The sequence below is a fragment of the Chlamydotis macqueenii genome, chromosome 4 (genome assembly GCF_036417535.1).
Source record: "Chlamydotis macqueenii isolate bChlMac1 chromosome 4, bChlMac1.mat, whole genome shotgun sequence".
NCBI lineage: Eukaryota > Metazoa > Chordata > Aves > Otidiformes > Otididae > Chlamydotis > Chlamydotis macqueenii.
The window spans coordinates 55391174-55415835 of record NC_141559.1 but is presented as its reverse complement, the minus strand read 5'-3'; the positions used below and the strand labels follow the sequence as shown (position 1 = coordinate 55415835).

Below are 24662 nucleotides of genomic sequence, written 5' to 3'. Positions count from 1 at the left end.
ACTAAATGTTATGAGTAACACGGTAAACCCACCCCTGATGGTACAGTAGACATTTACTCCTTTCACCTTTTTACTGACTTGTTGCAAAGCTTCATCAACTGAAAGCTAAACGTGTTGTTTTTATCTGTGCCACAAACATTTCCAAATTAACCTATAGAACACTTAACAATTTGCTCTTGTCAGGCATCAACTGTTGCAAATTTTTTAAAAACTTTATGAACTAAATTTAAGGGGGTAAATCGTTTGATATCAGTTGTGAATACTTTGTTACACACAGTCTTTGAGAAGAGGGAGAACAAGTCATATTCCTAAAGTCCCAAAGATTTTCCTGTTTGTTTCATATTTGACAATGTGTGAGAAGCTTTATTAAAGCTATAATTTTCATTGCCTTGACAGGAGACCAAGGTGATCTACACGTTAGCAGCATCTGGCCCTCATGAAGTCCTGGCTCCCAAGTTCTCTAAGTGGGCTGATGAAGAAGGAGACGGCTCCATTAATTAAGCCAATCTTGTGACTTTTGGAGGCCTGAGATATTATTTTTTAAACAAGCATAAGTTTATTATGACAGAGGGTGGCTGAGGTTCAGGCCAAGACAGACAAGTTAGTGCAGCAGCAGGGTTTATGTCTTCCCTCCCACTTTCCCCACATTTTGTCAGGCATGCCTCTGCCCTTGGCAAACGTCTGGCAATAGCTTGAGGTGTACATGAAAGAATCTTACCTTCCACAGTGAACAACAACAGCTACCAAGTCGTACATCCTATCTAAGTTGACAGCATCACCAGATGTGTTGAAGAGACGTAACTCCAGAGGAAATACTACCCGATAAGACAGCTTAGTATACCTGTGCAATTGCTCCATATACTTGAATCTCTTGAGGTGTAAGGCAAGAATCATTGGCAGTTTTTTCACTCTCATCCTGTGGAACCATTAGAGTGCATATGATAAAGACCTGACCAGTTCAAAGCCATTCTGTCTTTCCTTAATGAGTAAATATTTGCATTATAAAAGCACTTTGTGTGTAACAGTAGTCAACTAGCAGTAGCTTCTAGACTAAGATACACGTAATAGTTCTGAACCTGTCTGTAGGTTCTCTGGCCCACACAGACTGTGTAAGGCTTCAAGGTTATCTAAACACAATAAATACCAGGGAGGAGGTTTGCCAAAGCCCAGGAGGGACATGGTGAAATAGCCTGCTCTTCGCTTACCTTTTCTGGGCCTCTTGTTTACTGCAGCAAGTTTCACAGTAGTATTTCTGTTCACTACATAATGTCTCTGTGTTACTGAAGTCTCTGTAAGTAAATACAATTGTCAGTTCTTAAAGGATCTTAACACTTTTGCCCCACTTGGGCTGATGAACTGGAACCCTAAAAAGACACAAAGGATGAAATTCTCTCTCTGCTGAGTCCAGTTTTTCTAGAACATCTAAAGCAACTGCACTGCTCTGGTTTACAAAGGGACTTAAGGTATCTGGCTGCTATGAGAGCCCTGTATGAGGAGCTGAGGTCCATACAATACAGGTGGATTGTCAGGTATCTCAAAATGGGACTTATATCCTGGTCTCTTACACGTCAAGGGGCTGCCTAGACTTGGGTGTGGTCACTCAATCCATCCAGTTTCTTTTTAAATTTTTTTCAGAATGGCACATCTTCAAGTGCACTCCTGTCATCCTGAAATAGCTCACATTTTATGGTGTTATTCTGTAAGATATGTTTGAAGCCTCTTACAGAGAAGAAATAAATTGAACTTGGTTTTCTGCATTCTCTAACCTCTTGAACTGTCATACAGAAGTTATTTGATTATAGTTTCTTGTTGTCTAAAAAGGAAAGCGACAACTAGTATAGAAGATTTTGTAAATCCTGATCAAGTAAACATACTTGGAAATGTTTCTGGATTGAGCTTTTGAAGAGAGAGAGGCAGAGGAAGGCTGGTTTGACAGTGTCTCTCAATTCACAGGAAAGATTTGTTGGAAGTCACAGTGCTGATATGCTTTGGAGTAGAATTTTAGGTACCTAAAAAAACTTAATTGTAAAAAAAAAAAAAAAAACCAGTAATTTTTTGTCACCTCTAGTGTTACATTGCAGCTGAGCAGGTGTTTTGAGAACTGTAAATGCAGATATAAGCACCTATCTTCCACTTTAAGCACATAGGCTTTCTTGTGACTTTGGGCCTTAATTAGATATATCTGAAATACAGAACTGTCCTGCTGATTGCACCTACATTGTACCTAATAGACTTCTGAATTCTAGATGAATTCAGACCCTTTCAGACCCAATAAACTCCAGTCTACCATTGCAGTTCACACGCATGGAGGTTGACGCCACACTGTCTGCAAGCTCCGTCTGCTCTCACAGCAGGCAGCACCAGAATCATCTTATAAAGAAAAAGGGAGGATTCTGGATTATTATTTCTTCCTGGCATCACCACCACAGGGGTGGATGGGAAAGCTGAGGACTATATAGATTGCCAGGGCACAGGTATTAGAAGCTGTGTAAACAACATCATAAAAGGGGAGGATTTTCCATTTTCAAGTTTTAAGTTCTTTAAGGTTGATAGAGCATGACAGAGAGGCACTTTGTATGACTGAATAATATTTATGCTAACTGAGAATGCCTTTACTAGGTTTTTTTTCTTTATATGGTCTTAAACAATTTGTCAGAAAGTGATGAAATTCAGGACAAAATACACCTCTTGAAAGGTAAGTTGCAAAAAAAAAAAAAAAGATCATAAGTATAATTTATTATCTAAAAGAAAAATAAAGCATGATTACTGGAAAGGATTTGCTTTAGTGGTAAATGTTGATCTCAAATATCTAATTTCACATTTGAATTTAAAGACAAAATTAACTGAATTCAGGCAATTCATCTGGAAAACATGGTAACCTTTCAGGGAACCATAAGTGAAGAGACAAAACTTTAGAAAGGATTAGAGAAGGGTTATATGTGTGAGGAACACAATGCTGCAAGATTCAGTAGAGCATGCTTGTGTAAGTTTTAGCTCTTCTGTTAAGGAAAGAGTCTGATGGTCATTTTCAAAGCCTTAAGTCCCAATTTAAAAACAGACAAACTCAAGTGAAGCAATGGAAATAATATTTTTCTAACATAAAGAGACATGTACAGGTGGTAGAAATTTGATGGATATTGATTTGTTCTATGCCAAGCCTCCCACAAAAATGAATGAAACTTAGAGTTTCTAAATTCCTTTCAAAATGAATTAATTATTCTGAAACTGATAATATATAACACTTTAAATGTTAAGTTGACTGTTATGGGAATTACATCTTTGAAAGCCGGAGAAATATGCAAATACTTGATCAGCTGAGGACATTTCCTTACATGTCCCTTGGCATTTGTTCTTTGTCTTCTACTTCCACCTGACAGGCTCTTACCCTGTTCTACCAAAGCAGGCGAGTAAGGCAAAGTCATGAAATTTAGAGGCATTGGTAATTCACTTATTCATCATACATTAATTCATTTTTCTGTAGCAGGAACAAAACTAGTGGCATATTTATAAGCAATAATTCTTTCCTTAGGAGAAGGGACGTATAAAGGTGAGAATTAGATGATTTTGCTCCCTTTATAACTGCAACTTCAGCAGCTGTTTCATCAATCAAGAATTTCAGCATGGTAATTCTAATAGATGTTGAACTGTTCAAAACAACCTATCATTGACTGGAGTTCATGCGAAGTCTCCAAGTACAAGAACTATAGGCTTGAGGATCTTTTCTTTATACCTGCAGAGCTGGTTCCAAGACATTTCTAACTTCTTCCCGTTCCATTAACAGGCTAATCTGCATTTTGTTTATATGGTATTTTAATAGGAGCAAGGAATTTTTAAACAGACTTGCTCACACTTATTTAGCATTGACCACATGTGCTTCCACAGCCTGCCTCTCTACAGGCCCTATGCTACAGTGTGAAAGGTGCTTTCTATTGTTTACATGCATAAATAAGAAAAATGTTCTGTTTTAAGAGATGAGAGACGACTTAGTGGAATAAAAAAGGACTAGTTAAAAGTCAGGATCAAATGGACTGGTAAACTTTGCAGCTCCTAGTGGAAATAAAAATAATGGATATGTACTGTATTTGTTATTAGACTTCTATTGCTCCAGGCCCAGTTGTCTACCCTGCAGAGTTAGACTATGCCTGAGGCTTGTATTCTTTGGACCTCTTATGTATACATGAATCTTTTCAATCTGAAAAGCTACAGAAATAACTAAAAAGAACATTCTTCTGTAGTGGTAAAGAAATACATTCTACTTAAATGTCTTGCACAGTTTTTCTTTAATTTACCTTTTAAATGCAGTACCACTGCAGTACCACTCAGGTACTGTAAATGCAGTACCACTGTAAAGACACAGCAAAGCAGTCATTAAAAAAAAAATGAAACAGCGAAGTTTCCAAAAAGAGTAATAACTTAGCTGTTCTTATTAACAGAAACAAGAAAAGCACTTACACATCATTTAATAATGCATGATACCATAGAACAATGAGAGGAAATCCATATTCTAACTGAATATATGTTTTCTAAACAGAGGTAGACATGCTGCTACTGTAAAAGATAATCAGAATAGATGATAGGTGATGACTCTCTTCCTGTTTAAGCTGTAAATAGCAACCCATAGCTCTCACCCCAAGAAAAGAAAAACTGGGATTTTGTTTCCCTTTACTTCTAAAAGGAATAATGGGTGAACTTCAAAATACATGTCATGTTGTTGGAATAAAGGCAGATATTGTACTGGGATGTATAAACAAACTTTTAGGGCATTCATTCTTCTTAGGATTGTGTAGATCTCTGCTGGAATATTGAGCATAATTCTAGGCAACTGCACTTCGAGAAAGATAGAGTTCAAGAGAGAGAGCTTTAATGGGAGAAAAAGCCAAAGAGTGATGAAGATGAACAGAGATCTAGAGAAGATAGCCTGTGAAGGAAAGGTTAAATGGCCTTAAGTTGTTTAACTTAAAAATAAAGTGATGACATTGTTGCTGTATGTAAAAGACTGCTGCTAAAAGGGAGGGGAGCAACCCTCGGTTTATATCAGGAGTACACAGGGCAAGTAGAAATGGGCTTGAACTGAAACAAGATTCATGTCATATAGCCGGAAAAACTTGTTAATAGTAAGAACAGGAAGGACTGGGACAGGCAATTGAGCTACCACTGCTAAAAGACTTTTTGGAACAGGTTGGACAAGGATCCTGCCTGAGCTGGAGACAGGGGCTAACCTCCTGGGGTCTCTTTCAACTCCACCATTCATCTGTTGGTTGCAGTAGTGCAGATGCAGTTCTTCCGCATTGTAAGCTACAGACACTAGTTGTTCAGTAGTAGAAAAGCTGTTAGTACTTTTACTGAAGTACTCTGTGCCTTTGCATAAAATGGCCTTTCCAAACAAAACATTTCTAGGAAGTTTAACAACTAAAAAATTAAATTAGAAATTGGAGAAAGCTGAAGGACAGATGGTAACTTATGTACAGTGGCAGTTTCTAACAAGTTCACCAGACTAAGCCGTCTCCAGTAACTGCATATCATAGAATCAAATAGAAACTCAGGTTAGAAAAGACCTCAGAAGATGCACACTTTAGCTTCCTTGCAAGTCAGTGTGATTTCAAATTGACTTTGAACACCATAGGGAAAGGTATGTAATACTGACAAAAACTAATCCAAAGTAGTGGCTACAGTGAAGAACTTAAAATTGTGCAAACAAAAGCCTGTAGTACGAACACTGATTCAGTTATCAGTGACCATAAACAGACAAAGGGAAAAAAAAAATACACTCCTTTTCAAAGCCACTCCTCAGTTTTCTCCCCTTTTAAAATGAGGCTAGTTACTGCCGTGTGGACTGCTTGGGGTCTAAGGACTGCTAGAGTATCCTACAGGAGACTGAATAGAAGTTGAGAAAGAAAAAACTTACTGGATCTAGCACTTTAAAATGTAACAGAAGTTACTTAGTACAGTTGTGGTATCCACAGAGAAATCATTGCTTTCTGACTCAGGAAATGGGTAGTACCTCATATGCCTTCTCTTTCTGTAACTCTCAGCTTGGCATGAAGTGGCAGGCAACCCTTCCCGGGCATTCCAGAATAACTGTTAAATGTAATTTCAAAATTGGTAGCAATTTTGGAGCTTGAAAGAGTAATTTGACCACCTGATTATTGTTACCTCAGAGCAGCAACATATTGTCTTAAATCTAGGTATTGGTTTACTGTATCAATGCCAAAACTCTGGACATTTAAATCTCTCAGAATAATCATCCATGCAAGTCTGAAAATTATTTTGATCTCTGAAGTATTTGTTTAACAGTTCAGAGTGTACTAGGAGCAGAACTGAAACGTAGAATAAAAGACTTCTCCCTGTAATTCTAAGATGAGACACAAAATAAGAAACTTATATGGCAGAAAAATAGACTTCTGAAATCTTTTTCCCTCTAGGGACTCTATCACTCTTTCTGCAAATCACACACTTAACTTTGAATATGCACGTAAGTCCTAATCAACAAAGCACTTGAGTAGAAGCTTAAAGATAAGCACACTTAAATCTCTTTGAAGCCAATTATTATTCTGCAGCAGTTCTTCCAGATGACAAGGCAATCAATTATTTTCATCAAAAGATTTTTTTTTCTCTTTCAAACACATACATCGAAAGAGAAAGTGAGTAAACCAAAATACATTAATGTATATTTTGTCCTTAGAGGAAACATCCAATTTAGTATTTTTCTTCTCGTTAGGAAAAGCTCAAAACTAAATGTTATTCGACTCCTCTTTTCTGTACCTACTCAACTTGGAAAATTTAGCAAAGTCAGACAGAACTATCTGCCAAAGAGATGCATTCATTTACCTTAGACAGTGTGTAATTGATGTGTTCTGCTCCACATCAACAGAAAGGTCAAGAAAATCTTCATCTTTGCTACTAACCTGTTGCAAAAAATATACATGTAAAACAGAGACTTAGTAAAACACCATACATTTAAATGCTGCTTATATCTATGTGCAAATGCTAAAGATAGAGCAATTTCTGCAGAAATAAATTAAACAAAAATAACTCATTTCAATGCTTTTATTTTTTTTTTTCTAGTACGGCATGACTATATTTATTAGTAACTCTACCAATCCGGCTTTCAAATAATTTAACTTCCCTCTGTTCCACCTATCCAAGCCCACCAACCATGGACCAGTGGCCAGTCTCCTGTTCATTAAAAGGGGACCATCATCCCCTATATTAGCTGTGACTGGTGCATTACATAGGTTCTCTCATTATGCAACACATCCTAGTTTCTGATTTTACTGGAATTTTATTTACCCTTTGTATAATATATTACAATATATAACCACAGTTTATGCCCTACACAATTATTTCCACTATTAAGGATGCAATGAAGATATTTTCCAAGCAAGCATCTGTCCAGAAATGCCATATTTAACCATGTTATGTTTTCTCTCCATTGAGCATTCAAAAGGCTGGCTTTACATTTCTGGTTTAAACAGCTGCATTTCCCTGTTCAATATGGCTCCTGGTCAATAATTTTTATTAAAAAATTAAAAGACTAAAGGCAAAAATGGCAAAGTGACAATATTTTGCAAAATCATTTTCATTTTGCCAATTTTTTTTTTAGATGGAACAAGAGGAGAAAAAAAAAATCTAATAAAGAGTTTTTGTTTTTAAAAAGTAACCCCGTGTGTTTTCAGAATGCTAGATCTTGATTTTTGCTTTGAAAATTAAACACGTACAGTGTTTAATCATGAAGATGATGTAAAAAAAAAAAAAATCCAAACCGATAATTGTTGTAACACTTCAATTAGTCAAAAAGACTGCAGAATAACTTACTGCACATGAATTTAGTCATTTTCATAACAGCCAATTCTGCTTATAAAATGCTGCATGAACCTTCATATTTTGCCTTCTGTGACTGCATTTCCTTAGAATAAATAAATCAGATGATAGGATAATGAAGTTCAAATCAAGAACTTCAGTCAGGTGTTGAATCCATTGCTCTGATGCGAGTCCCTCGTACTCAGATTTCTGCCATTCTATGGAGATGAAAGTTATGTACGACTTTCAGCTCATCTTTGTGTTATGTCAGGGTGAATGCAGACCAGGTCAGTCCTGAATGCAGAGGAACACCTTGAGCAGGATGAATTTTGATATTATCAAAGATGTACAGAGACATAATGCACACCCAATTAAAATGAACAGCAGTTCTTCAAACAAAAATCCTCCCTAAGACATGATTTGACCCACGGGGGACAGGAAACCACAAAACTGGCAGCAATCAACTGCAGTATAAACATACAGCTAGAATTCAAAAGATAGACCAACAAAGCTTCAGAGAACATTGTGTCTCTATGGCTGGAACTAGAGTTCCGTCAGACACACTGCATGTCAAGAAAGAGGTTAAATACTTGGAAAAGCCTTTGGCAAGTATATTGTTTCATCTGAATACCACAAAAAGCTAGGAATTTTGTTACTGATTGCAGCGTATCAAGTATTTAGTGAAAGGGGAAGATGAGCTGGTTGGAGCTAGAATAATACAGATCAAAACTAAAGGTAGCTAGAAAACCAGATTCAAACGGAACATTTTGTAAGTGAGAATAAGAACTGCTGGAGTCTGAATGATTCTTCGTGCATTACATATGAATGTTTTAGCAAAGGAACAGCTTTTAATCATTTTACTCTTTCCCAAAGATCTCAAGAAACAATAATGCAAGAAAAAAAACTAGAAAAGTATCCTGAGTAGTACACAGTATTTGTGCATTCACAGGAAACCACAGACAACCCTTCCTACAGCAGCAATACCTTGTGCTATTTTTTTGCATAAAGCTTGGTCACTTTGAATTACAAGTAGTGCATTGTACAGTTTTGCTGTTACCCGAGAACACATCCTCACCTCAGTATAGTTTGTCTGTGTAAACGCTGGGTATTAACCTAGAATTAGGCCACAAACATTTAGAGATGTTTGTCAGTTAAAAAATAATTCTACCCTTTCACTTCTTTTAACTTGCTATTATTACTTGGGTTTTTATAATTGAAATAGATTAAAGAACTAACTTTCAATCTCTCTCTCATGTTTTCACTTATACAAGTTTGTTCCAAACTTGGTCTAACCCCTTTTTCTCATGCTGGCTATCGCTATATCTCTTTCCCTCCCCTCTCTGATCCAAATCCCTGGAGAGGCCATATTTTCTTGGAGTACAGAAATATTCTTTACTATTAGAAATACCAAAATATGTTATTTTACACATCTGGTAGGAGCTGGGTAGGGTTTATCTCATCTAACTTTAGCTGTCTAATGTTAGATATTTAACCACAGCTTGCTGTCTGAAGATACCTCCTCTGGGCACCTTCTCCAAACTTAATGCAGATAATCTAAAGTTGTATTTTCTTTACAGGCAGTCCTTGGTAGTGGTACTGGTATGAGTTAAAACCACATTATTCTTAGACCGGATCAGCTTGCAGGTTCAGTTAAAGCATTGCTGCACCAACAATTGCAACAGCTCAGTAACACCACGGAGCCAGGACAAGCTGTATGGAGTGGAAGACCCAATAGTGCTAAAAACTTTCTGTTTCATCAAACAACCTAGAGAGAAATGGAGTAAGCTTCCTGCAGAAGCTCCTTTGCAATCTCCATCATGTTCAGAAGGAGCTGAGAAAACTAGCTCATCCTTGACACCTACCTTTTACAAAGCGAAGGTTAGGTGAGGTTAATTCCAAGCTTTTTGGAAAGCCAATGTCACTGTTCTCCCCAAAGCAGATTTTTTTCCTGTCTGTGTTACATAGCAACCTCACAGAAAGAAACTTTTTAAAAAATTATTTACTTTCCCTTTAAGTAGGAGTATGTGATTGAAAACCACATAAATGGATAGGTGACTATGTTTCTAACTAAAACTAATTTTTACTCATACTTCAAACATAAAAGACTGACAGCATCCTCTAGAAAATGTTAGGGAGATAAAAGAAAACCTATGGTTTGTTAATAACAAACCCTCTGTACACCAGTCACATTCTTAGGATTGAATTAACACAAATTCATCTTAACGTTTCACTTATTCATGGAATAACAATGTGAATATCTTCTCCCAAAGTTACAGTAGTAAGGAAAGGTACTGATTAACTAGCAATTGATTTTAACTGTAGAGATATGTATTAGGACAGCAAGACTTGGCTTACATTAGCCAAGTAATGCTTAGAAAAATAAATTTTTAGAAAAGAATATACTCACTTCAAGAAGTAAAGTCTACAGGAATATCCACAATTCTCAGATGTCTGAAAAGATTCATATATTTATATATATAAAATGTATCTATCTATTAATGGGCAACAACCAAAAAAAAAAAAAAAAAATCTATCCCAATGCTTACGGTTTCACAGTTCAAACATCTAGTTTCGTTAGTCAGTGTTCCCTGAAAAATCTCATGCACCCAGGTGAGTTCTTGTTTATTGTTCTCTTCAGTTTCATTCATGTTGCCATTTTTCAGTTTCCCATTTTGCTTTTCTTGTTTCTTCTCCTCCTGCAAAATGTCTGCGATGGTGTTAAGCAGATAATTTAAAAACTCATGTGCATCCTGCTGCATGTAGTTGTCAAAGAGATCTGTGAAGAAGAAAGTTGAGATTTCTAAAGCTGAGTACATCCTTTCCATTAAGAAAGCAAACTAAATTAATTATTTCTTTCCAAATACATGTACTGGCTCTTGCTCAGCAAAGTATTTAGAATCATGTCAAAGAAGAGCAGTTTTACAGTCTCGCTGGCCTTAGTGAAGCTACTTTGGGGGAAGGCTTCGTCTCACCTAACTTTAGCTATCTGAAAGGTTACGCTTTTCTTTGGAATTGGTTGTGTAGGCTCCCACTACAGTCATTGAAAAAAGCAAAACAGTGACTCATCCTAAGTAATTCCTTAGACTAGATGCCTAACTTTAGGCAGCACTGACTCCCACCTATGCATTCCAAGTCCTTCAGACATTTAGGAATATCACACAGAATTTGGACAGTAAGAGACATGGCTGGGGAAACCGAAGACATTGGATGCTGACACATACTAGTGTACTCTGTCTGGCTGGGATGGAGTTATCTTTCCTCATAGCAGCCCATACAGTGCTGTGCGGCTAGAGTGGTGTTGATAACGCACCAGTGTTTTGGCTGTTGCTGAGCAGTGCTCACACAGCATCAAGGCTGTCTCTACAATCCCACCCCCGGCCACTCCAAATGCTGGTAGGCTGGGGGCGGGCAAGAGGTTGGGAGGGGAAGTAGCTGGGGCAGCTGACCCAACTGACAAAAGGGATAGTCCATGCCATGTGATTTTGTGTTCAGCAATAAAAGGTAAGAGAAAGGAGAAGGGGCGATGCATTCATTATTAAGACATTTATCTTCCAAAACAACTCCTACGCATACCATGACCCTGCTTCCCAGAGAGTGGCTGGAAATCACCTGCTGATGGGAGGCAAAGAATAAATCTCCTTTGGTTTTGCTTTGCTCCTGCATGCAGCCTTTCCTTTTTTTATTAAACTGCCTTTATCTCAATGCACAAGTTTTTTCATCCTATGTTCTCCCTGTGTCCTGCTGAGGATGGGAGTGAGAGACAGGCTTGGTAGGCACCTGGCAGCCAGTCAAGGTTAACCCACCACAAATAGTAGTAATAACACCATCTGACAAAGCTCATTTTTCACACACAAGCCTAATGAGCAGTCACTTGTCCTCTTCAATAAAAAATGTTCGCAGGAGGAGAGGAGAATATCTCAGTGGTGACTTAGTATAGACTTCTCCAGTGAAGGCTTAATTTGCCCACCACGTTGAAGAAAAACGAATCTGTGTTCCCCAGAAATGTGTATTTTTATCCCCTTGCTCCTGAGAAAGCTCACGTGGATTTCCTCAGAAAGTATTGCACAGATCCTTTGGATTTGCAGTGTCTAGCCTGGACACATAAGCAGGTTAATAGACACAGAGTCTGGCCTTAATTTAAAAAAGCTGAAAACATGAGATCCAGTCCTAAAAGTGATCCCAAAACAGTGTGGGATATTTATCACTAGATGACTCAGAGTTAACTTTGTCATACTTTCAAATGTCTTCTCTAGAACGCACAGTCTGTCCATTTATATGCTGTCACCAGGAAGCAATTTCTTCCAGGTGTTTGACTCGTACTTTGTCTCTTCATTTAAAGCTCTCCTATCTCTAAGCATACCACCCACACTGATATGAATCCAGGCCAAAATGGAGCTCTGTGACAAGCTTCCTTACCTCAGGATGTTCCTCATATACCTTAGACAGAACTACTACAAGATTAGGCATATGCCGTTGCCAACCTAATGCTCAAAAAGGGCTTGATGCTTCACAAAGTAATGCTGTGTCCATCACTTCTAAGAACAAGAGCGGCAGTTGATGTGTAGTCTACTGAACACCCTGACATACATACAGTTACCTGTCTCCAGGTATTTTGGACTTGTGTGCCTGTAGCACTCCTAGGTCACACAGTTTCTATGTTGCTGACTGCCCTCAACGTTTCTCTCTGCCATGCTCCACAAACAAATAATTAAAAAAGCACAGCAGAGTGTCACCCTGTTCCCAGCCCTAGCTCACTGTACAGTGCGGTCTGTCCCACCATGCTGTGAAAACATCATTAATTCTTGCACCTCTGGGAACTTACAGAACCTGGTATGGTTACTTCATGCATAATATCGTGTACATGGATACGAAAATACTCATATCTAAACACCAAAAAGTACTAAAAGCAATTTACAAATCTAACCTGAACATCTGACTAACAAGACCACATTCCCCAATATTTATTTATACTTTCCTCATCAATGTATGAATGTCTAAGAGGATTTTTTTTTTTACACTTACCATTCTCTTTTCGTAACCTTGATATGAACTTCTTTGGTGGAATAACTCCAACTTTCTTCTTCTGAGTAGCAATACTGTGGAAAAGATCTGCCAGGCAAGTCAAGAGATTTTCCTTCTTTTTCTGTTGGGCCTTGTATGATAATACATTTTCCCGAAACGGCCGGCAAAAATACAATGCCTGTAGCACGGAGTTACAGTAGCAGGTGTTCCCAAACTGCCATGTAAAAGTGAAAACAATCTTAATCCCTGAGCATCACAATAAAATTAGCTGCTTCATTCAAATTCTGGCTTCTGTGTCCCTGTCACATACCAGCCATTTTGCCATGCAGCTGCTCTAGAAATATATTTCCACACCCACACTTGACACTTCACAGAAAAAAAACTATGGTGTTCTAAATTAACTAGGACACAAAGTAAGAGTTTCCACTTGTAAGAGATATATTTATTGTAGTGGATCTCGTTAAGCTTGTTTCCATATATTAATATACCCTTGCTGGGCTCTATCTTGCTGCTCAGTAGCAGAATGACAAATGTTTTCAATGGAAAGAATTATTATAGCTGTTTTATTTATATGGGAATAAACAAGTGACTAAACAGCCTTCTCATTCATTCTCTCCTCACTCAGACAAAAAAGCTCCTCCTAAGAAAGTCTCTGATGCAGAGTACTGTACCTAAGCTTGTTCCATAACTTCCTACCAAGAATTAAATAGACAGTCCCTCACATTTCGTAGCTAAAATAGACTTTTAACTTTATTGAAGTTTAAATTCTAATTACTGGAAACATTCACAGAACAGTAAACTGTTTTCTCTGGGGGTGTATCAACCTATGTTCAAATATCTGATACAGCTTTGCAACCCACTTTGCCTAAAAATGGAACATGAGCAGCACTTTTTCAAAAAAATAATATCCTGTCTTAGAACAGGACTGGGGGAAGGAAAAAGAAAAAAAAAAAAAGAAAACAAAGTCCAAGTAACATCAAGCCATAGTTCTGTAGATGGTTTGCCTACTGAAAATGATACTTACATTGACCAATCCAAAGTAGTGTTCATTGATTGGAAACTGCTCTGGACCAATGTCTTTTTCCAGAGCAGAGGCATTGGTGCCCTAGAAAGAAGAGGGAATCATTCATTTAGAATATTAAGATTCTAAAATAAAGTCACGGACAGCATCAAGACAGAAACTAATTTTTTCCTTTCAGCTACAACTAGCCAAGCTAATTCTCTCTTACCAATGGACAAGCACGACAGTCACATGAGCCAACGAAAATACTTGCAGTTCTAGGTAGTGGAGCTGGCCTGACCTGGACACTCTAGTAATGGCTGATTAAAAGTGAACGGGTCACAACAACAGTGTTTCTCCCCACACTCATCTCCGCCTTATTTCTACTTTGTCTGTGAACAGCTGGATCCCATTACCCTCTTGACTTGTAAAGATATTTGTTGATCTTAAGCAAAATCCTTAAAGGTATCTTGGATAAAGCAGTTTTCTAGATGTAAAACAGGTTTTCAAAGCATTATTGAAACTCCTCTGAGTCCATTCTAATTCATCAGCAGCCTTTAACAACACTTGGGCTCCAAACTGGCACCCAGTTCTAGTAACAGCATCACAAATATTAAAAGCAAGCATAATACATCTGCCATTTTGTCCTATCTAACATCAACGGGTGCAAACTGTTACATCTCTTAGTCATGGCCTCAGCGAGGCAAGTTATGTTCAGCTGTGTCTTCACTCCAACAGCAAAGTTGCTTCCACAGCTACTGGTCAGTGAGGACAATCACTGATTTTGCACGTGTTACAGCTAGTTTTGCTGCATTAAATACCCATTTTAGACTACCAAGCAAGTAAGGTAGATTGCTGTCAAGACAGTGTCATAACCCCTATCCACTCTATAAGCATACAGATCCTTGTAGGACGTCACCAAAAATGCTGTATTTGAACAAGGATTCCCTACATACAACAATTCAGGTTAGCCAACACTCAATCTGCATGATGATTGCTTTACTGACATCATACATTAATTTCCTTGCTGAGCATGTTCTGCACTATGAAGTATTAATATATTACGCCTTAGAATTTCCACCACACAAGAACAGCACAGTTGGTTGACTTTCATAAAATAATGTAAAGTGCCCCTTAAATCATGCCAACATGTAAAAAATCTGAAAATTTCTGAAATTTCCTGTGTTCCCAAGGTTTGTTCAATACAACATTTGCTCAGAGGGCTCATCAGCTCACATTTTCAAAGTTACTGGTAATCAAATTCAATAATTCTGATGTCCCTTCCCCATCTTCTCCACAAAGTCCGATTTGTATTTCCTTACTGCACCTTCTGTCACCACTGCTGGCTATATTAGGTTATTATTTAATGTCAACTCATCAAAAGAAGATTATTTTAGTCAACAGAATCAGTGGTATGAAACCCAGCATAGGTGCTTTTTGAGAATTTGGAAGCCTTGAATGTAAACCAGCTCCTTCAAGTTAGCAGCTTCCAGAAAAGCCCCCAAAATTCTGTATTTCACACTCCTTTATCAGATCTCTTTCCAATCTCTCCCGTTCTCTCACACAGGGCTCGTTTCTCAGGTGAAGTGTATGTGATTTCCCAGACCTTTGAAACCAAAGTACTTTCACTGCGCAAGGCTCCAGGCAAAGCTTAAAGGATTCGTTGTATGTCCTTTCTGGGCTCTCCTAAGCCTCAGTGAGAAACACGGAAAAAAGAGTGATCTATACAAAGCAATTATTGGCTACCTTTCAATGGAGATGACAGTGTGATAATTATGGAAGTTCCATCTGAAGATTCATTTCTTTGCTTGCAGAGACAGCCTTGCCAAAGATGTACAGATTCAGCAAAGCATCCGACTTCCTGAGAGGGAGGAAACTGAAAGATATTTGCCTAGCTGGTATTAACAGTGAAGCAAACAGCCACTGTTACCCTCAAAACTTTGCCTGATAAAAGAAAAACATGACTACAGAAGATTAATGCAGCTTCTGAAGAAAACCATCCTCATATTAATACTCATTGTACAGCATTCAGATTTCACCTTCAAATCAAGTTCCCTAACATGAGAAAGAAATGGGGGTTTTTCCAGTTTTGCAGAAAGTATTTTCCATAATGAAAAAAATTATCCCTCTACAATTCATGGAAAACAATATCTCCAAAAAGTAGCCTCCTACTCTGATATACTACAGGCTAGTATGTGCTGTTAGACAAGTAGAATACAAGTGCTCTGCTAACTAGTTGCTCCTACAAGTTGCTTCTCCAAGAAGGACATGGACCAGTTGGAGAAGGTCCAGAGGAGGGCCACAAAGATGATAAAAGGGCTGGAGCATCTCTCTTATGAGGACAGGCTGAGAGAGTTGGGGCTGTTCAGCCTGGAGAAGAGGAGGCTCCAGGGAGACCTGATAGCGGTCTTCCAGTACCTAAAGGGGGCCTACAAGAAAGATGGGGAAAGGCTGTTTAGTAGGGCCTGTTGCGATAGGACGAGAGGTAATGGTTTTAAAATAGAGGGGGGTAGATTTAGATTAGAAATTAGGAAAAAATTTTTTACGATGCGAGTTATAGAACACTGGAACAGGTTGCCCAGAAAGGTGGTGGAGGCCCCATCTCTGGAAACGTTCAAGGCCAGGCTGGATGAGGCTCTGAGCAACCTGACCTAGTCAGGGATGTCCCTGCTCCTTGCAGGGGGGTTGGACCAGATGACCTTTGAAGGTCCCTTCCAACCCTAACCATTCTATGATTCTATGATTCTACAATACTCATTTGCCTTTCCTCCAGAGCCAGAGTTTCTTACTTCAGAGGATGCCAGATCGTTTGACAAATCTTTTATAGCATTTAAATTGTCTTCTAAATATTGTGAGAAAGAGCAAGGATCAGGATTTACCAAATAAAATTGTCACTGAAAACCAAACAAATCCATAATGTGCACTAACTGATCTTCATACAAAAACAATACATTGCAAGGAAATTTCCAGAATACTTGCTGTCAAAACAACATATGCTTTGTAACAACTCATCATAGAGCTACAGGTTGCTCTCCAAAACCAGGCCTTGGGTGTCGCAAATATACAACGAAGCACTGTGTGCCAGCTTGCCAATAAAACAGAAACTAAATTCAGTCTTTGAATAAGCTGAGATAACTTCCATGGACTTTATTAGGAGTCGTACCTTCTTATATCAAGGGCAATTTCAGCCTGAGTTATTTCAAAGTGTCCAAAAAATACTGTTAAATTCATAGAAAAAGAAGAGTAGGAAAATAGGTAAGAAGCACAGAGATCTAATACTTCAAAGCAGTATGTATTTCTACATGGAAAAAAAAATGTAGATCAATTATTTAGTAAACTCAAACCATACCATGCTGCATTAATTTTTGTATATTAGATATTTTGCATTGGAAGGCTCCTCAAGAAGCAGTTGACATGATGGCAGAAGAAATTATTGGAAATTTTTCCAACCAAAGTATACCTGAAACTATACACTCAAGCTAGGTTTAAACTGGGAAAAATATGTCATGAGAGGTATGTTAAAGATTATTCAGAACTCAAATTTAAACTGACCATATCAAATATAGAAAACATGTTAGCCTAATTAGGTTAATCTAGAGAAGAAAATCAACCACGACTATTTAATATGGTTTTAAGCATGGTTGTGCTTGTTCCCACTCCCAGCAAGTCATTTTGGTCACTTACGCAGTGAAAATCTGCTGAAACATTTTTAATGCAATCTATTCTCTATGGTTTTATAAACAGTTCTGTGCTTCAGCTAGGAGAAATATCTGACCACTGCTGAATCTACTGTAGTTTCATAACAAACAGCAAGAATGGCAGTGCAGCCACAGAAACGAGGAGAGCCCGCATAAGTCGAAGAACTAAGATCTGAGACTATTAAATAAATTCATATCAGGGTATAGAGACAATAAAGGAGACTGGCTGCTTCTTAAAAGAATACACTAATGAAGGAAATGCAACAAAGTGACTGTGGTGGCCAGACCTTACGAGAATCAGAACTAGGTCAATGTGGAAACTACTATGTACTCTGTAGTGTTGGTGAACCTTGCTTTCTCTGAAGTTTTACCACTTAATTCAACAGTCAGTATTCACCACTTAATTCAACAGTCAGCATTCAGCCCTTATAAAATGGCAAAGACATACAGCTGGAGACATAGCCAGGCATGGGTCAATTCAGGCTAAGCCACGATTTCTTCCACAGCATCGCTCCAAAACCATTCTGGCCACATGACCTATATTTTTCCTCTTGTTATTTTCCTGTAGGCCTTCCAATAGATAAGTCTGCCAATTTTCATTTCAGCTGAAATTTCTGATAATGTTAGTAAGAGTTTAATTTCTGCTTTGCATCACATGAAAGAGATTCAGAAAAAAATCTCCTGTTCTTTTCCAGTTTAGCATGTAGACAAAAGAAAAGTGCAGGGGAAATAAAAAAAGACATCAGATTAGATCATTAAATCAAATGTAGCAAAATAACCTAAATACAATTATTCTATGGAGGATGAGAAATGGAATAGAGCCAATATGAAAGATACTGCAAATGGTATCACCAGTGGAAAACCTATTTAAAAAGTATTACCAAATAAAGAAAAACACAGTATGAATAACCATCAAATAATAAAATAAAAAATATGATATAACAAGAAATATCTTGTTCACAGTAAAATCTAAACAAGATAAGAAAAAACACATAAAAATTTAACCATGAAAACAGAAATTTAACCAACATATAAAGAACAAGAGATCAATGAAGGAAGGTGGCTGGTCCATGATGAAAGGTTTCAGATCATGTACAGCTGTGCACTAGAATTTTTTTCCCTTAGCATTCAGGGAAAGTGAGAGCAATGTGCTAGAAATAGGGTTGTTTCCTGAAGGGAGAAACTGAAGACTTAAGAGAAACTAAGGGTGACGTCTGGGCTGATAGAAGAGAAATTAGAATAAAAATAGAAATGGCTTCAGGGCCAGGCAGCCCAAATTTCAGGATTTTGGAAGGCACTGTATATGGGAGGGAAGGGAAAAAGACGATAAAGAAATCTGTGGAAGGCCTCCTGGCCAACAAATGGCAGTGATGGATAACTCAAATGAGGGGAAACAATTGTAAATTAAATCCAAACTTAGCTCACAGAAGTAACACAAAGAAAATGAGAGTAAGAGAAGAGCAAGCAATAAATATCACACCATGCAGTATATATGCAACTGCTTTCAACAGACACATCGCCTGTCCTCGGTGTTGGACTTCGACTATCCTCAGGGACAACCTCAACTTTCTGAGAAGTAAGGTGAGTAATTGGAATAGCTGAACCGGCCTCCTTCCAAATTCATAGATATTAAATGTCAAACCTGAAATGTTTCTGTAATTTTTAAAGTGTAAGTCCCACAAGAAGGTTGAATTTAACCAGATTTTTTCTTTTCTTTCTATAAACAAATGTTTTATTAGTCCTCCAGTAGAGCTATTTTGGGTCTTTATTGCTGCAGGATAAAAGAGGAAAGAGAAGGTGCTATGAGAAACACAGGGGATCAGAGTAAACAGTAAAAGGATATTGACGAATCTAAAAACCACTATGTACTCATATTTTTGAAAGAAAGCTGATTTAAGACAATATATCTAAAGAAATTATTTTTGTGTCTTTTTTCCAAAGAGTTGTCTGATCATTAGGGCAAATTATAAGAGCTTGAAAGGAGATGTCTAACTCGTTTTTTTTCTGGATGCACTAAACTATCTCTAATCACAGATCTAAGTACTGCATATACCATAAATAACTTCAGCTCTTTACTGTGTGGTTACCAAGAAACGGATAAAAATTGAGAGGCCTGAAATCCTGAATCACTTAAAATCTTGGATAGTGTTTAAGGCACTGTCGTAGTTCAGCCCCAATCAGGACCAGACTACGCAGTCTATCTCTCACTCCCCCCACCCTCCGAGAGAACAGGGAGAGAAAATATAAGAAAAACGGCTTAAGGTTTGAGATAAGGACAGGGAGAAATCCTTAAAGTTACCGTCACAGGCAAAACAGACTCGACTTGGGGAAAACTATTCATTTATTACTACAAATAGCAGGATAATGAGACAGAGAACAAGATAACCTCCATCCACCCCTCCCTCTTCCCAAGCTTAACTTTATCTCTACTACCTTCCCCCCCGCAAGCGGCACAGGGGGGAAGAGGAAATGGGGGTTATGGTCAGTTCATCATACGTTGTTTTACGCCGCTGCTTCGTCGTCAGGGGAAGAACTCCTCACATCCCTCCCCTGCTCCGTTGTGGGGTCCCTCCCGCGGGTCACAGTCCTTCGTGGAACTGCTCCGGCGTGGGTTATCTCTTCCACGGGTGCAGTCCCTCCAGAACAGCTGTCCCAGCGGGCCCTGAACGGGCCACAGCTGCCTTCAGGCATCCACCTCCCCCAGTACGGGGTCCTTCACGGGCTCCAAGTGGATCTCTGCTCCTCCGTGGACCTCCATGGGCTGCAGGGGGACAACCTGCTCCACCATGGTCGTCACCACAGGCTGCAGAGGAATCTTGGCCAGGAGCCGCATTACTCCTCCCCCTCCTTCTGAACTGACCTTGGCGTCTGCAGCCGTTCCTCACAACAGGCTGGCAGACGTCTCTCGGGATCCTTTTTACATCTTATTCACTTCTCATCTCCTCTCCACTTCTTGCAGCCGGGCCGGACCGAGTTGGGCCCAGTCGGCCGCCTGGCGAGAGGCCAGAGGGTGAGGCCTGCAAGGCCCATGAGGCCTGCGCCTCCCCCACTGCGCCTCTGCCCCCGCTCAGCTTCTTCACATCTTCTCTCCTCTCTTTTTTTTTCCTGTTTTCCCATTCTTAAATACGTTATCACAGAGGCGTTATCACGAGACATTCTGCTACCAATCGGCTCGGCCTTGGCCAGCAGCGGGTCCGCCCTAGGCCCGGCCAAGTCCCCTGAACAAAGGGGAGCGACTTCTAGCAGTTTCCTACAGGAGCTACCACCTTAGGCCCCCCCCTGCTAAACAAAACCATGACAGGCACTCAGTCTTATATAGCTTGAAAAACTTGGTTTTCTCAAAACACAAAGCAACCAAGCACTGGAAGGAAGGTTCTAGTAAAGTGTTGCATGTTCAGTATCTAAATCCACAGGCAATTTTTTTTTTTTAATATTGATTTTTAAAGTTTCCATGATTAGACAATCTTTACCAAACTGCAACTCGGTGTTCTCTCATGAATCCCATTCCCAGCTTAATTGTTTTTGGATTAGTGGCACTCAGGCTTTTACTGGAACAAGTAGCAAAACAATATTTTTTTTTTGGCCAGTTTCCTGCTTCGGAACACATAACCTCAAGATGGTCTCACAAGTGAAAAAGAGACTGAGGTTTGCTTACAGACTATAATTCCTTCAATAACATTTTTGTCTGGGCCACCCAGACTGCATATGTGGTGCTTCAGTGCATTCTAAAGGCAAGGCACCTTCTAGACTTCATCACAGCTGCACCAGCTGGAGTACTCTTTGATAACCTGGAGACAGAGGAAAGATTATCTTCATTAAATCTCAATATAACATGAGTTATGAGGCCTACAGTTATGTTGCAGGACAGGTTTAGAATTCAAGATTTTTCTGACAGTCAATTTTTCATGGTTTTTTTTTTTTTTAGAGAAATGCTCTGAAAACTGTTGAAATTCAGCTGAGACAAGTGTGAGATTCTATATATGAAGAGAAGAATCACCTCTACATGTATGGAATGGGAAACAGCTAACTAAGGTGGTAGTGAAAAGAAAAGGAAAAAGGAAAAATTCTAGACACCATAGTATAGCGTAAGATGAGTAAACATCAGCTATGCAGTCCTATTTAAAAAAAAAAAAACCACCACAACAGAAAAATGTAGACTATGTAATCTAATTCTTACAGACAGGAGTCTACAGAGTTCTAAAATAACTTTCCTATTTAACCTGTTGTTCTGGTTTTGTTTAGTGAGGGAGGGCCTAAGGTGGTAGCTTCTGTAGGAAACTGCTTGAAGTCTCTCCCCTTTGTTCAGTTGGGTCTAGGGTAGACCTGCTGCTGGCCAAGGCCGAGCCAATTGGTCGCAGAATGTTCTGTGATAACGCCTCTGCGATAATGTATTTAAGAAGGGGAAAACAGAAAAAAAAAAAAAAAAAAAAGAAGAGAAGATGTGAAGGAGCTGAGTGGGGGCAGAGAAGGGGAGGCGCGAGCCTTGTGGGCCTTGCAGGCCTCACCCTCTGGCCTCTCACTGGGCAGCTGACTGGGCCCAACTCGGCCCGGCCTGGCTGCAAGAAGTGGAGAGGAGGTGAGATGTGAATGAGATGTAAAAAGATCCTGAGAGGCGTCTGCCTGCCTGTTGTGAAGAGATTTTCCTGTGAGAGGAACGGCTGCAGATGCCAAGGTCAGTGAAGAAGGAGGGGGAGGAGCCGCCAGGAGCGGCTCCTGGCCAAGATTCCCCTGCAGCCTGTGGTGACGACCATGGTGGAGCAGGTTGTCCCCCTGCAGCCCATGGAGGTCCGCAGAGGGGCAGAGATCCACCTGCAGCCCGTGAAGGACCCCACGCTGGGGCAGGTGGATGCCTGAAGGAGGCGGTGGCCCGTTCAGGGCCCGCTGGGACAGCTGTTCTGGAGGGACTGCACCCGGTGGAAGAGATAACCCACGCCGGAGCAGTTTTATGAAGGATTGTGGCCTGTGGGAGGGACCCCATGAAGAAAGAGGGGAGGAATGTGAGGAGTTCTTCCCTCGATGAGGAAACAGCGGTGTAAAACAACGTGTGATGAACTGACCTCAACCCCCATTTCCTCTTCCCCCTGTGCCACTCGGGGGGGAGGTAGTAGAGATAATGTTAAGCTTGGGAAGAGGGAAGGGTGGGGGGAGGTTATCTCATTCTTCATCTCATTATCCTGCTATTTGTAGTAATAAATGAATAGTTTTCCCCAAGTCAAGTCTGTTTTGCCCGTAATGGTAACTTTAAGGATTTCTCCCTGTTCTTATCTCAAACCTCAAGCTGTTTTTCCTCATATCATCTCCCCCTATTCTTTTGGAGGGCAGGGGAGTGAGAGAGAGAGACTGTGTAGCCTGGTCCTGATCGGGGCTGAACTACAACACCTGTCACCAGCAAGACTTCAGGTATGCGTGCTAGGTTTCAAGAAAGACAAAGATAACTTGAGGCAATCCAAAAGAAGGCAGTCAAAATGAAAAACTCAACTCTAGAGAAGAATGACCTGTAAAAAAGGGTTGAACAGGGTTTTGTTGCATAAGACAGAAAAGTCAATGACTGAGCATCTCCAAGAACATGCTTATAGTGGAGATCTCATGGTGGAGATGCAAGTTCATTTCTTCCCCAGAAGTACAGATACACTGTGGTGTTAAGAGTACATAATGTACATAAGTGTATATAAGTGTATCTACCAAAAGCTTCAAAGCAGTATATATTTCTACATGGGGAAAAAAAAAAAGTAGATCAATTATTTAGTAAACTCAAACCATACCATACTACATTTATTTCTGTATATTATTCTGTATATTTTGCTTTGGAAGGCTCCTCAAGAAGCAGTTGACATGATGGCAGAAGAAATTATTGGAAATTTTTTCAGCCAAAGTATACCAGATACTATACACCCAAGCTAGGTTTAAACTGGAAAAAATATGTTGTTAGAGATATGCTAAAGCTGATTCAGAACTCAGTTTAAACTGACCATATCAAATATAGAAAACATGTATCTACCAAACAGCCAACCAAGGACAATTCCTAATTAATGATCAGCAGAAGACATTTTGCCGACTGCTTCTCTAACTGGCTACGATTTACACTCCACACACTGATGGGCTCTTCAAGCCCATCAGAATCTCACCTCCTGCATGGCACTTGTCCACCACACATTGTCAATCAGGGTCCAGAGTCTGCTTTTGATCCCCTCTCTTCTGCAATTCAGACTCACTCAGCCTTGCTGAGCTGTAATTAAGAGGTTCCTTTGTTAATGTGTTTAGCACAACCACTGGTTTGCACTTAATTCAGCAACTTGAAGCCAAAGACTATACGCATCTCAAAGAAACACACTGTAAACCACACATTGTTTTCATGAATTGTCCTGTTGTGTTTATCTTCTAGACAACTAGTAAGTGCACGATGGCCACTTTAGCCATAAATAAAGTATCGTGTCAGACAAGCCTCTGTCACTAGTCCAGGTTATATTCCAGGTTATATAGGTATATTTCCAGGTTATATGGAAATTATATATTAGGGTGTTTCTCACTTTGCATATTCTCCATATCCTATATATATATATATATAAATCTTTTGTGGACTTCTGTTTATCTTTTGATGCAATGCACACTTTCTTCTTGTCAGTCCAGTACCCATTTGTCAGCCATACTCTCAAGTTACTCATTACTTCAGAAAGGTATTACAATGATTACACTCCACATTCTCTACATTTTTCATATTTTTCTATATTTTCTACATATATCATACTGAAATTGTGCTTCTAAAATTGCATTGCTTGAACAGCCTGTAACTTTTTCAGATGTAAAAATCTATTTTTATTTATCAATCTAAATATGCCTTCAGATAGCTGTTTTACTGTCTTAGCACACATTATTCTGCCTTAATCTCTGTTTATGAGAAGTTTTAAAAGTCATGAAGAAATACACACTGACGGTTGTTCAAATGAATAAATCCAGTTGAAAATCATAGTGATCAGTTCTGTAAGCCAGTAACACATCTTATTGTACGAAGCATAATTTGACTATTTTTAGAGAATTACAACTGTATTTTTTTTATATCAAGCATTTTCCAAATCTATGTTTGTAGTTTGAGTCCTCATTCTGCCACTGCCTTAGATTCAAACAAAGCCTACAATGAGTCCTTA

General features: G+C 39.1%; 1 protein-coding gene across 1 annotated transcript in view; it reads right to left on the bottom strand.

Annotated features, from left to right (window-relative positions):
* Positions 1–24662, bottom strand: part of USP46 (ubiquitin specific peptidase 46) — a 37318-nt gene that overhangs the window by 7794 nt on the left and 4862 nt on the right. The window contains exons 2-7 of the mRNA XM_086747149.1: positions 13847–13927; positions 12823–13036; positions 10347–10576; positions 6829–6905; positions 1206–1289; positions 719–916 (exon numbers count right to left, since the gene is read on the bottom strand). Coding sequence (XP_086603275.1) covers positions 719–916; positions 1206–1289; positions 6829–6905; positions 10347–10576; positions 12823–13036; positions 13847–13927 — 884 coding nt within the window. The remainder of the gene's footprint in view (positions 1–718; positions 917–1205; positions 1290–6828; positions 6906–10346; positions 10577–12822; positions 13037–13846; positions 13928–24662) is intronic.